This window comes from Sceloporus occidentalis, unplaced genomic scaffold, assembly GCF_023333645.1.
Source record: "Sceloporus occidentalis isolate IW3139 unplaced genomic scaffold, rSceOcc1.0.p SCAF_1, whole genome shotgun sequence".
NCBI classification, from domain to species: domain Eukaryota; kingdom Metazoa; phylum Chordata; class Lepidosauria; order Squamata; family Phrynosomatidae; genus Sceloporus; species Sceloporus occidentalis.
This window is the reverse complement of record NW_028316981.1, coordinates 213,806,318-213,820,380: the sequence shown is the minus strand read 5'-3', so window position 1 is coordinate 213,820,380 and position 14,063 is coordinate 213,806,318. Positions and strand designations below refer to the sequence as shown.

Genomic DNA, 14,063 nt, shown 5'->3' with positions numbered 1-14,063 from the left:
AGGAGGAACAGGCATCTGCCTGTTCCTGGTCTTACCCTGCCCTCCAGTCTCTCCACATGCTCTCAGAAATGGCTTTGTGCGCCGGCGAGGGCACGTGTGCCATAGGTTCACTGCCACGGCCCTAAGACATACTATCTCAGGGGCTTCTGCAACATGCAGAGGATTGCATGAGAGATACTTGCAGGCTCCTCAGAAGACCCGTCCATGTGAGCAGTGAACCATGTGGGTCAACTCAGGTTGCAGAGAGTCCAGAAACGCAGCAACGATGTCTGAACTGAAATTGTGAAATTTATGAACTAAAATTAGCTACAGAATTCAGTTTGATAAGTTGCTCTATCTCACAATTCAGGGGAATGAGAAGGAAAGAGCAGGAAAGTTCAAAGGACCCCAGCAGGGCAACTTTACCTCAGCTCTGTGTTCTTAATCAGGGGTTGGTAACTGTGTGATGGCCAATTTCACACACACTAATTTCCCCCCCTAGAAGTCACTGTCGCCATTTTGAGAGGCACAGCAGGGGAAAACTGGAGATATTTGGGGTAATACAGTATTCTGGATAGCTTGTAGGCTTGGGGTGTGGGTACAGTGCACCCATGTCATACGCATGTTCCTTTTACGTGGCTTAATGAATGGTGCTCATGCCCGCAACACACATGCCACCACACGCACAAGCCCCATTATCCTCAAGGGGACTTGAAAATAGGCGGAACTGGCTTTATGCGGTGGGGTCCAGAACAAATCCCCGCGTAAGGCAAGAGACCACTGTATTGTATTTTTAACTTGTTTTTACATGTATGGGTGTAGGGTTCTGCATGGTTTTGCGGGCAAAACCTGCTAAAAAATCCTTTAAAAAATTGGAAAGCTGCAAGGCTTTGAGGCAAGGAGTTTTAAGGGCCACAAAAGTAGGATTCCTGGGCCACATGAAGCCCAACAGCCACATGATGCCAACCACTGCTTTAAACAGAAGAAGCAGGATAGAAATAGGCAAGATAACAGAACAGTGAATTAGCATGTTTCAAAATCAACATGTTAACAATAACAAATGTTTATGCAATGGCTTTAAGTAAACCACATGATGAAGTAATTGATATTAAAATGTGCTATGAAAGTCTTACCAAAAAACCTCTGCTTCTTAATATATGTCCTCCATTCCAGGATATTTTTATTCAACCTTGACTGGAAAAGAAAACCCACAGTAAGGTTTCCATTGTCAGCCCCAAAAACCTGAAGGACATTTCAGTGAACGATCACTTCACGTGCCCCTTTTGCTTTAACCTTTTTAAAAAGTGAATTTTAATCCCAATGGGATCCTTTAAGGTGAATTTTAATTAACTTTCAGTTTACCTCCAAATAAAAGCTAAATTCATATTGTTTTAGTCCAGACACATCAGTTACTTATTGTAGGAAATTTATCCCACTGCTTCTAAGCATCATTAAACTGCCCTGACAGCAATAAGCCACACAATTCCCACAGCATCCATTTTTACAATAGGTGACTAGCAGCCTTCACACAAAACTATGGAAAAACTGACAACATTAACTCCAGATGAACTCCTGCTAACTAGTTTTACCTTGGTTGGAGGTTCCAGTCCACAGGTTACTCTTCATGGTCCCCCTGTTGCAGCTATAATGTGTTACCTCACAATACAGAAAACACGCAGGGGTAGTTGTGTTGGCAATTTAACAAATACAAACGAAAATCCATCAGTGATACCTTTATTGGCCAACCTGTTTGGTTTGTAACATCTTGACTGATGAAGAAGCCCATGGACATTCGAAAGCTTGCAACAAGTATATTGTGCATTTTGGTTGGCCAATAAAGGTATCACGGATGGATTTTTGTTTGTATTTGTTAAATGGCTTGCACAGCTACCTGGGACTGGAACTTCAACCAAGGTTAAACATTTTTTCTTCTTCTTAAATTTAGACTGAATGTGCATGTTTTACCTCTATACCACCAAAATGTTCCTGATGCAAAAGAACTGAGAAGTCTTAAGGAATCCATTGTTCTTGGCCTACAAAGAGGCCTGTGACCTCACTGGAATGGAGATATATTGGATTGCAAAAGAGGAGTCCCTGTTGAGATGGAAATGGACTTTAAATTTCCTGGACTTTGAAAATCTCCCTATTGCCACATGGCCAGAAGGAGAAGGAACAGATCAAAACTCATTGTTTTCATGTGTTTATACTCAGAAATGCCAAATAAGCACTATCTTATTTATTTATTTTATTAATGGCTCGAAACAATAAAAGAAATTAACACATCATATACATTTCAATGCATCAAAATTTAGTTTACACTGTTGTAATATTACTTCCCATCTTCAGTGGATTGAAGTTTAATATCCTTCTTATACTGGCTTTCGTTTCATTTTATTTCTTTTCATTTTTGCCTCTACCAGTTAATCTAATGGTTTTTTTCCATTAAATTTTCCAAAAAACACAAGTAGATAAAAGAAAGTTGTAACTTTGAAGATATCAAAATATCATAAACCGTTTACCCAACTATCTCTTAACTTTCTGCTATATAAAAGTTAACTTCACATTCACTTTTTCATGTATCTCCTTATCCATCTGCTACAACAAATATATTCTAATTTACTGATATACAGGCTATATATTGAATAGATTTTATGTATACTAATTATTTCCTAAATCCTAAAGTATACTGTATTCATGTATAAGCCTAGAAATTTTGGTCAGAAGACCCAAACAATTTGGGTTGACTTATCCACGAGCCAATGTAAGTACTGTACTTTAACTCTTATTTAAAAAAAAGAACCGTCCCCTTGTGAAAGGTAAGAGCGTAATCTATCATGGAAGCACTGATACACCCTCCATTCTCTCATCCATCCACTCTTAAGTATGAGCAGTTATGCCTGTCAGAATTTTCTAAGTTCTTTGGCATTGTTTTCTTTTCCTTTATCCTTTATATCCTTTGTTACATGCTCCTTTTAGCCTTGATTTATCCACAGGTCATATCAAAATCCATAATTTTGGCCGCAAAAACTGTCCTCAACTTATACATAAGGTCAACTTATAGTCGCGTATATACGGTATATACTCCCCCACTTTTGATTTATGTAATTTGTCAATGGTTCTCATTCTTTAATAAACTTAGATGAATTTTATTTTCTCAACATGCAGGTCAGGTTGTCCATCTCTGCAAAGTTTAATCAGCCATTCATTAATGGATGGAATGTCCAAAGTTTTCCAGTATACAAGCACTATCAATATCCTCACATGGGATCCAAAAACAGGTTGCTGTACTTCTCCACAAGCCCCAGTAAGATTTGGTACAGTCTGGTTGAGACTAAGGCATGTTACAGACGCGCCTATACTGCATACTAGGGTTAGGAAGGGGCGTATTAGGGTTACGAAGGGGCGTCACTTCCTGATGCCCCTCAACCCTAGTACGGACTGAGTCCGTACAAAATGGCGGCGCCCGTCCACACAGGGCCCGTCATTTTGACGTTGTGGACGCATAGCGTCCAGACACTGTGAGTGCGTGACTAGCGCCTCACGGCTCCACTTCCGGGGCGCAGAAAGAAGCGCCATTTTGGCGCTTCTTTTCCGCTGCGCCCGGGAACCGTGCGGTTTGGCCTGGCTGCTGTGGTTCCTGGACCCAGCAACCGGTGGCGGTGGCAGACCGCCGCTTTTAGGCGGTCTGTAACGCGCCTAAGTGTGTGAATGGTAAATGCTAATCTCACCCATCAGCATTAACTCATTAGGCTACCTTCAACAAGCCTCTGTTTCTTGGATTCAGTGCCAGACTATCTGAAGCATGAGGATAATAATCTTGCATCTATTTTCAGTTTGTTGTGGTTTTCCCCCATAGAACATATTGAAATAATGTATGTGAAGTGTTTTGCATATTAAAAAGTGTATAAACCTTAATTATTACCACCAGTATTGGTATTTTGTGCCTAAAAATTCTAAGGCCACTAATTATTACTGTAGTGGTTTGAGTGTTGGACTATGGCGGGTTATAGACTGCCATGAAAGTACGTGCAAAGTGCATACTAGGGTTAGAGAGGTGCGGTGCTTCCGCACCTCCCTAACCCTAATACGCGCTCTGCGCGTAAAAAATGACGGTGGCCGTCCCAGACGGCCGGCGTCATGAGAACGTCACGGCCACGCCGCCTCTACATGGGGCGGCGCGGACGTGACGTCCTCGCTCCACGCCAGGGCGCCTAGGGCACCCCTTGTGCGAAACAGGAAGGAGCTCCGTTTTGGAGCTCCTTCCTGGTTTGAGGCGCCACTTTGCTTCTCTGGGCGCAGCCTTCAGACGGCTGTGCCCAGCGAAGCAAGGGAGAAAGGGGCCAAGTGGCCCCTTTCTCCCCCTCCCCACCGCCGCAGGGTGTCCTTGGGGCTTGAAGCCCCAAGGACACCCCTTTTCAGGCTGCAGGGAAGCGGTATTTTGCCGCTTCCCCGCAGCCTGAAAAGCAGCGGATCGGGGCCTCAGCAGCTGCCGTTCTGGCAGCTGAGGCCCCGATACACTGGGGAAAGGGGCAGGTACAGCCCGCCCCAAATAGGCGGTCTGTAACCCGCCTATGACTCTGGAGACTGACGTTCCCTGCTCACCCATGTAAACCCCACTGGGTGACACTCTCAGCCTCAAAGGATGGCAATGGCAAACCCCCTCTGAACAAACTTGTCAAGAAAACTCTGGGACAGGTTCACTTTAGGATTGCCGTAAGTCAGAAGCAACTTGAAGACACAAAACAAGTTTTACTTATCTATTCACCTACCTATTCTGTTTTGATCCCCTAGGTACAGAGTAACAACTATTTTAGAATACACAGACTGTTGTGTTTAAAATCTATTTTCTAATGATCTATAGCCATGCCCATGATTTATAGCAGTTCTTCTGTCATCCAAGCAAGTTTGCTAAAATTAGAACATCATTTCCAGAAAAAACCAAGATCAGATATTGGATAACGCCCAGAGGAGATTAGTTGAGAGCCAGGTAGCAGCCACTGAGAAACATATGTGCTTTTGTGATTCTTATTTTATATATTAAAAGGCACCTTTCTGAAAGGTGCCCTTAGCAGTCTGCTTTTTCTGCTTACAACAGAAAAAGAGGAAGGAGAAGGCTTCTTCAACGTCAAGGAGGGGTGGGAAATCTTTTTTTCCCCTTCTTTCCTTTTTTTTTTTTTTTTGCCAAGGGACATATTCCTGAATAGGTACTTTCTGCAGACTCTTAGCTCTCCCACCCTGGATAGGGGGCTGCTGGTGAAGAACTTCTCTTTCTCACCAGAGGTCTGAACCTATGACTGGCAATGGTGTTTGAAATCAAGTGACGGTAAGAGGTTGGAATAACAGAATCACAGATTACGACGAGATCGCAAGGGCCATCCAGTCCAATCCCATTCTGCCATGCAGGAACTCACTATCAAAGCCTCCAAAGAAGCAGATTCCACCACAATCTGAGGGAGCATCATCCACTGTCAAACAGCTCTTACTCTTAAGACATTCCTCCTAATGTTGAGGTGGAATCTAGTTTTTTAAGGTCAACATCAAGAATTTTTAAAATCAACATCAAAGGTAGGGAAAGGCTACAACTCCTATCAACACATGCCAGTATAGCCCACATGAGGACTGATGGAGGCTGCAGTTCAGAAACACCTTAAGGGTCACAAGAAGGCTAATCTAGAACCTTATGTCATGCACCAAATGAAACAGGGAGGCATAATCATGGCCTGTGGCAGACGGGCAGGAAGCGGCGTGCCAGCACTGATTCTAGGGTTCTGGAGCGTGCAGCAACCACACGCTCCTGAACCCTAGTTCGTGCCAGTGGTGCCATGACTGTGCGGCCCCACCCACACAGGGGGTGCGTCCATGACATAAGCACAGCGCTGCGTCTGCATGTTGTGGCGCCGTGCTTGCATCATAGATGCGCCACAGTGTGCCAATGGTGCACTTGTGCAGACTGAGAAGAATCCGGTTTTTCCGGTTTGGCTGCTGTGGTGTCCCTCCAAAGGAAAAACGGACAACTCCAGCCCGCCCTTTTGGGGCGGTCTGTCAAGTCCCATAGTAAAGTACTAAAGGAATGGCTCTAGCAACTCATTCTAATCAAGGGCATCAACTACATAATCTAAACAGCCTTCAAGGGCAGTAATGTACGTAACACATTGCTGCAGTCCATCCTTTGAATTTCAATGTCACTTAGCCTTCTCTCCTTGGCTGTACGTTTGTTCCACACAGAAACTACAGGTCTATACAGACAGGAGCAAAAAGACATCTCACTTCAAATCTTAGCGCAGTCTCATAGAGTACACTAATATAGCTGTGTACCTTAAAGTCATTTCCAACTTATGGTGACCCTAAGCTGAACGTATCCTGGGGTTTTCTTGGCAAGATTTGTTCAGAGATTTTCCATTGTCTTCCTCTGAGGCTGAGAAAGTGTAACTTTCTCAAGGTCATTCAGTGGCTGAGCTGGGAATCGAACCCTGGTCCCCGGAGTGAAACACTCAAACCACTATGACACGGTGACCCTAACATAGACAATGAAGAATTACAGGGACACCTAATAAAGCTTTTCTTTTCCTGGCAAGGAATCACACACCACCACACTGCAGCATTTTCCCCTGTCTTCTATGCAAAAAATTACACACACACACACACACACACACACACACGCTTACCACGGCTCACAAAAACTATTTACTGAAGTTAACAGCCATTATTTATAGTTAGGATCCTAATCGAGAAAAGCACAGTTCCACAAAGGATGCCATCTCCTTTTGTTCTCAGGTACATCACCAGCACCCCTCCCAGACCATCCCTCAGCTGCCTCTAAGCTGCAATGGTCTGCTTGCCAAATACCAAAAAGAGAAGTGCATCAACTAAATCAAATTTCTTTGAAAATGAACACTCATTAAGCAAGCCTTCAATCTACAGGGAATGGCAAATGGATTAATGATGTCATGCATTACACAATCGCAATCCACAGCAATATAGAAACCAATTCAAACGCAAGTTAATATAGTCTCTCACCTCTAACTACTTTCCCTTCAAATAGTGCAGATGATGATCTGGAAAGTGCTCTTACATGTGCCCGCTTTGCAAACTGCAATAACGACCTATTTGTGATGGCGGCTAAAGCTCAGATTGACCTGCAGAAGAGTGGAGTAAAACAGAGCTCTCCAGACTGCAAATCTCAGTGCTTCTCACCACTGGCTATGGTGGCTAGGATGATGGGAGCTGGAGTTAGACACCTGAAGATTTGCACTTTGCCCACTCCTGACCTACAGGAGATAAAGCAAACAAAAGAGTACTTAGGAACACCTTTTATGCCTCAATGTTGTTGTTGGTTTTTTTAAATCCTCAAAGAGCTTAATCATCAACATGAAGCAACATTTCTATAATGAATACAGTACAGTATTTTTTCAGCACCTCCAAATATTTCCCATTTCTACAGTTGTTCTGGTATGCCCTTGAGTCCCTTCCAACATATGGCAACACTTAAGGTGAATTTAGCATAGGGTTTTCTAGGCAGGTTTTTTCGGGGGGATGCCATTACCATGGTTCTAACTGATGGCAATCCTAAGGCAAACCTATTAGGGGAGTTTCTGGGGCTGATAGCCTGTGACATTCAGTAGGTTTTATGGCCAAGCAGGGAATCAAACCCTTGGTCTCCAGAGTCATAGTCCAACGCTCAAGCCACTATGCCATGCTGGCTCTCACTGTATATACTGGACACCATTTTACTATGTCACTGTATTTAATGGGACCTGAGCACCTGCATATTTTGGTATCCAGAAGGTCCTGGAAAAATATTCCTGCAGATACCAAGGGTCCACTGTATTTCCATCAATCCCCCAAACTGTAAAAATGACAGTTTATTTACTCCAAGGGAACAGTCTTTTCTCCAGGTCCAGAAATACCTTTGACCATAGTTCCATGCTGGCTCCAGAGTAAATCACCAAAAATGCCTTACATTTCATTCAAGGAAGAAAAGAAATAAATCCAGCATGCTAGAAATGATAGTATGCCATGATCATACTATTAAAAAAAAACTGGGTCACTTTTATTTCTAAAACAATTACAATTTAGTCACAATTGTTCTGTTCAGATACCAAACTTAAAATTGCACTCTACACTTCTGAACTCTTCCAAACCTGCAACCTGTTCTCTTGATCCAATTCCTACTCGTCTTCTAATCTCTATAGCTCCCTCCTTTCTGCCCTCGCTTCTCCATATCTTCAATCTCGCTCTCTCTACAGGCTCCTTTCCTTCGGACTTCAAACATGCTCTCATTTCCCCAATTCTGAAAAAACCTTCTCTCGACCCCTCCTCTTTGTCTAGCTATCGTCCGATTTCTCTTCTTCCTTTTCTTTCTAAGGTTTTGGAACGGGTTGTTTACTCTCGCTGTCTTGAGTTTCTTGAAGCCAACTCCATCCTCGATCCCTTTCAGTCTGGTTTCCGCCCAAGGCATTCTACAGAGACAGCTCTCACTAAGATCTCGAATGACCTTTTACCGGCCAAGGCTAATGGCCTTTACTCTGTTCTCATCCTTCTTGATTTGTCTGCTGCCTTTGACACTGTTGATCACTTTCTCCTAATTGACATACTCTCTGACCTTGGGTTCTCAGACTCTGTTCTTGACTGGTTTAGATCTTACTTGTCTGGCAGATCTTTTGCAGTGGTTGCAGGTGGTCAGACTTCTTCTCCTGTTCCATTATCTGTTGGAGTTCCCCAGGGCTCTGTTCTGGGTCCCCTTCTGTTTTCTCTCTACACACTGTCCTTAGGAAAACTCATTACCTCTTTTGGCTTTTCCTACCATCTGTATGCTGATGACACCCAGCTGTATCTTTCCGCCCCTGACCTTTCTCCAAGGCTTGAACAGCAAGTTTCGTCTTGCCTCACAGCTGTCTCGCAGTGGATGCGCCATCGGCGTTTGAAGCTCAACATGTCCAAGACGGAGCTTCTTGTCTTTCCTCCTAAGCCCGTCCTTCAACACTCCTTTTCTGTCTCTGTGGACAACATTTCTATTCAACCAGTCCAGTAAGCCCACAGTCTTGGTTTTATCTTTGACTCTTCTCTGTCGTGTATCCCTCAGATCCAGACCACAGCCAAGGCTTGTAGATTCTTTTTGTACAATATTGCCTAAATCCGACCATAGCTCTCTGCCTCTACTGCCAAGATCCTGGTCCATGCCCTAGTGATATCAAGACTTGATTACTGTAAAGTCCTCCTGGCAGGACTTCCTCTTTCTCACCTCCGTCCTCTAATCTCTGTCCAGCATTCAGCTGCACGCATTATCACTTCCACCCACCGCTCTGACCACATCTCTCCTGTGTTGGCATCCCTTCATTGGCTCCCCCTCCCTTTCCGCATTCAGTATAAGCTCCTGCTGTCGACATTTAAAGCCCTCCATGGACTGGCCCCTCTTTACCTATCAGACCTTCTTTCTCCTCACCTTCCCACCAGGGCCCTCCGTTCTGGTAGTCAAGGTCTGCTGTCCCAGCCCAGGATTTCCTCTGCCCCATCCCGGATTCGCTCCTTTTCACTTGCTGCCCCTCACTCCTGGAACCTTCTTCCCCCACAAGCAAGAGCCATCACTTCTTTAACCAGCTTCAAAACGGAGTTGAAAACCATCCTGTTCAGAGAAGCCTTCCCAGGCATTGCATAATTGTCACTTACTATTTGATGTTCTTTTGGTGCCTGTTTATTAAACCATTTCCTGTATTGCTATGTACTGTATATGCATTATCCTACTTGAGAGTATGTATTTTCCCTGGAAAATGATTAACCATCCATTAAGAACCCAAGCCCTCCGTCCAGTCCATCTGCCTTGGTCCAGGCCTTGGAGGTAGAGAGGAACTGCTGGACCTCTTACCCTTTCCCTCCACACTCTCTTCTCCTTCTGTGTCATGTCTTTTTAGATTGTAAGCCCGAGGGCAGGGATCCGTCTAACTAAAAAGATTGCATGTACAGCGCTGTGTAAATTTACAGCGCTTCATAAATAAAGGTTAATAATAATAATAATAATCCACAATTCTCTGTCGAATTCTCTATAACCCCAATGCAATATTTTCAAGGGCTTTGAAATTTGCTTCATTGTTCCAGCACCACAAGACTCTGCTCTGCAACGTGGATCTGCTTAGGCGGGGTAAGCCTTCCTTCATTGTAGATCAAAGTGAAGGTTCTATTTGGCAAATACAGAGCTAAAATGTGGCAGTTTTGCCAGCAAGCACCTCATTACCTTCTGTGTCAAACATAAAAGGCTTCTGAGACAGAAGGATATGTTCAGAGATTAACATGGGCTACCTTTTCTTTGGTTTAACACAACAGTTTCTCCAAGATGAACACTTGGTGCACTCACTGATTCACCAGGCTTCCATTTTATACAAGGTCTTTTTACCTTCTCTGAGGAATAAAGGAACGCATATCTTCACCATTTTGTTAGCATTTTACTACTACAGACTGAACTGAGCAATACAAATTTTGGAGCATTTGCAAGCAGATGTCAAATGAACCCAAGACATTTTTACTGCTCCACTCAGGATATAATTATAGTGGGTTTAGAGGATGAGGAAAAATGTACGGTATGTTCATTTCAGAGAACACAAAGCAGAACACAAACAAAATGGAAAGCCAGTGAATCAGTGTTCGCACTAGCTGCTTGTTTCAAAGAAACGCTTGAAATCAGATCCCAAATGCACAAGATTCATCCCTCTCCACTTGATACACAGTATGTGGCAGGCTTGCACAAAATAGAAGAATTCTAGTATTAATCTGTGATCAAACCTGCTTATTTTTCCCCCTTAATTGCTTTCACCGTGACAGGGAGTGTGGTATGACATATGCCTATTTCTACTTTCCCTATTAGGTTAGTTTATGTTACCCTTTCAAATTAAAGGGCTTAAGACTTGGACTTACTCCAGCTTTCCCCAATTATATAACTTACCAGGTTTCTTGCCTCCAGTTAATTAGAGATTATAAACATTATGTTTCAGATTCCCTTGGACTGATGGCATGCAAAAAAGGAAGTTCCCAACCACTCTACATCCACTCTGGCACGAAGAGATGAACAGAAGCCCATTTTTAGCAAATGGACATCTTTATATTCAGTGAGGTTCAGCTTCAGGACTTTCCAGTTTGTGTGGTGCAATTTCTACAGGACTGAAAAACGAGCCAGGAACATGGTAGGGTACCTCCTGGCAAGCTGAGCTTTCATTTTAAAAACAAATTTCCAGCCCTTCTAGCTGTGAAGACAGATTTGAAAATATGAAAGTAATGCTTTCTGCATAAATGCATGGAAAAGTATTTATTTGCATTAATAAATCTGCATAAATAAATTCAGAGGTAGGGTCAGAGTAAGGCTTTAATGACTTGCATAGTCTTCCTGCTTGACTAACCTGTGCATGTGCCTTCAAGTCATTTCTGACTTATGGTGACTAAGGCAAACCTATAATGGGGTTTTCTTGGCATGATTTGTTCAGAGGAGGTTTGCCAATGCCTCCCCCTGATGCTGAGAGAGTGTGACTTGCCCAAGGCCACCCAGTGGGTTTCATGGCTGAGCCGGGAATTGAACCCTGGTCTCCAGAGTCATAGTCCAACACTCAAACCACTACACCACACTGGCTACCCTATGCACAGTGAAAAATATTATGTACAGTTGCAGTCCTGAATGTGTATACCATGTAGAATTCATATAATCTACTACACATACATAGCACAGGCATACCTCAGTTAATAAAACCTCTGATAAAGATGTTCCTTTTTACAAGGGCTTTTTAAAATACCCAACCAGCCCCCTTCTTCCTTCCTAGTTGGAGGAATTTTTTAAGCAGCATTGGCATTAGGAAGATGGTGAAGGAGGGTTGGAGAAACACACTTTTGGTGTCAGATTGCAACAGCATGTCTGCAGTAAAATATGAGCTGAGAATGAATGAGACTGTACTCAAGATAAACAGCAGCTTTCTCCAGAATACCAGAGGTTTGTGTGAACAATAAAAAAGATGAAAGGGTAGAGCAGGAAAGGAGACAGTGTAGCTTAGTGGTTTGAACATTGGACTACCACTCTGAAGACTAGGGTTTGAATCTTGGCTTGGCCATGTAAACCCACTGGGTGACTTTGGGAAAGTCACACTCTCTCAGCCTCAGAAGATGGCAATAGCAACTCCCTCTGAAGAAACTTGCCAATAAAACCCTGTGATTGATTTGCCTGAGCATTGTCATAAGTCAGAAATGACTTGAAAGCATATAACAACAACAAAGAGCAGGTAAGCCTGCATCACTGAATATCCTTCCCATATTAAAAAGCTTAGATCTGTAAGTTTGGCCACCAAAATAGGAATGATAGCAAAAGTGGTGGTTGAAAAAGTAATACCTGAATGTATTTTGGAAGAAACTTTCAAGTGGTCTCTAGAAAGTTCAGAAATGTTCATGTTTTCTTATGCAAGGTTTACCTGAGCTGATTGTTTCATTTCACTGTGCATTATGAGTTGACCTGCTTGTTCTTTTTGTGGTATGGGAACCTGTTTTCTTTCCATGTCATTTCTGCCTTCGTACCCTATTTTCTTTTAAAGAAGCAATGTCTAGGAACTCATCGACTCCATTAATTGAGGCAGTTCTTCACTACATGCAGAAATATTCACAATGTACAGATTTTCATTATGGATGTAAGTTAATATTTGGATAGCCTTAATGACAGGTTGCATAGGATGCATGCAAGATGGTGAAAATCTGATCCATGTTAACTTTCTAAAGAGACATAAAATCAAACACTAAGTTTAGAGGTGGTTGTTGTGTGCTTTAGTCATTTCCAATTTATGGCAACCCTAAGGCAAACCTATCATGTATAGAGTTTTCTGGGCAAGGTTTGTTCTGATGAGGTTTGCCATTGCCTTCCCCTGAGGCTGAGAGTGTGTCACTTTCCCAAGGTCACCCAGTGGGTTTCCCTGACTGAGCCGGAATTTGAACCCTGGTCTTCAGAGTCATGTTTCAACAATCAAACCACTAGACCACAATGGCTCTCTAAATATAGACATAGGAATATCTAACCAGGAGCCCTGGTGGCGCAGTGGTTAAATGCCTGTACTGCAGCCACTCACTCAAAACCATAAGGTTGCGAGTTCAAGACTAGCAAAAGAGCTCAAGCTTGACTCAGGCTTGCATCCTTCTGAGGTTGCTAAAATGAGTACCCAGATTGTTGGGGGCAAATTAGCTTACAGTTGTAAACCGCTTAGACACTGCTTAGACGGTATGAAGCGGTATATAAATGAAGCTTGTTTGTTTGTTTGTTTGTTTGTTTAATCTAGGGAAATTAAGAAAACTGAATAAATTGGTTTGCTCTTTAAACCTATCTACAATAGTAATGCACAACAAAAGAGAAACAACTAGAAGCTTCCTAAGTACAATAAGATTTCCATGGCCTCTGTAATAAGAGAGCCAACATGGTGTAGTCGTGGTTTGAGTGTTGAACTCTGGAGACCAGGATTCAAATCCCAGCTCGGCTATAGAAACCTACTGAGTGACCTTGGGTGAGATACACTCTCCACCTCAGAGGATGGCAATGGCAAACCCCCTGAGAAGAAATCTTGCCAAGATCTTCCCATGATAGGTTTGCTTTAGGGTTGCCTTGGAAATGACCTGAAGGCACGCAAGAACAACAATAACAGTTGTAATATACTGTACATCAAACACGGTTTACTTAATCCCAACACATTACTAAATTTTTAAACCAAAAAGGAGATGTTTGCATGAACGAATGGGTAAGGGGGGGACTGGGCTAGATCCTAGTTGCATGAACTAGCTTTTGCTTTTTGGCAGACAGAAGGGCTTGGTGGTCTCCCTGGTTAATGCTGCAACTCAGATTATTAGCAAAAAGCACTGCAAATTTCCCATCAGGCTTCTGTGGGGAAAGCACAAAAGCCATTGCAACCTCTTTTAAGTTATGCAAATATGGGAAGAAGACATTTGCAACTTTTTTTGTTTTAGCAAGAGTTGGGAAAGTTTTGCACAACAATAAGGCTCTGAGGGAGAGTTTATATTCTAACATCACTGTATTGATCCAAGGGTTTGAGCTGCAAACCATTCATCTTACATGAGTAGTT

General features: G+C 43.0%; 1 protein-coding gene across 9 annotated transcripts in view; it reads right to left on the bottom strand.

Moving 5' to 3' along the window:
* The window catches only part of LOC149323358 (malignant fibrous histiocytoma-amplified sequence 1 homolog), a 63,368-nt gene that overhangs the window by 35,505 nt on the left and 13,800 nt on the right, over positions 1-14,063 (bottom strand). The window contains exon 2 of one of the 9 annotated variants that reach the window (XM_089488833.1): positions 1,113-1,173. The exons of 6 other annotated variants lie outside the window; for them this stretch is intronic. In XM_089488833.1, coding sequence (XP_089344959.1) covers positions 1,160-1,173 — 14 coding nt within the window. In that variant the 3' untranslated portion in view covers positions 1,113-1,159. Of the gene's footprint in view, positions 1-1,112; positions 1,174-6,996; positions 7,248-11,193; positions 11,211-14,063 lie in introns of those variants that run through there. 2 more of the 9 variants (XM_089488832.1, XM_089488831.1) reach the window with 2 other exon arrangements.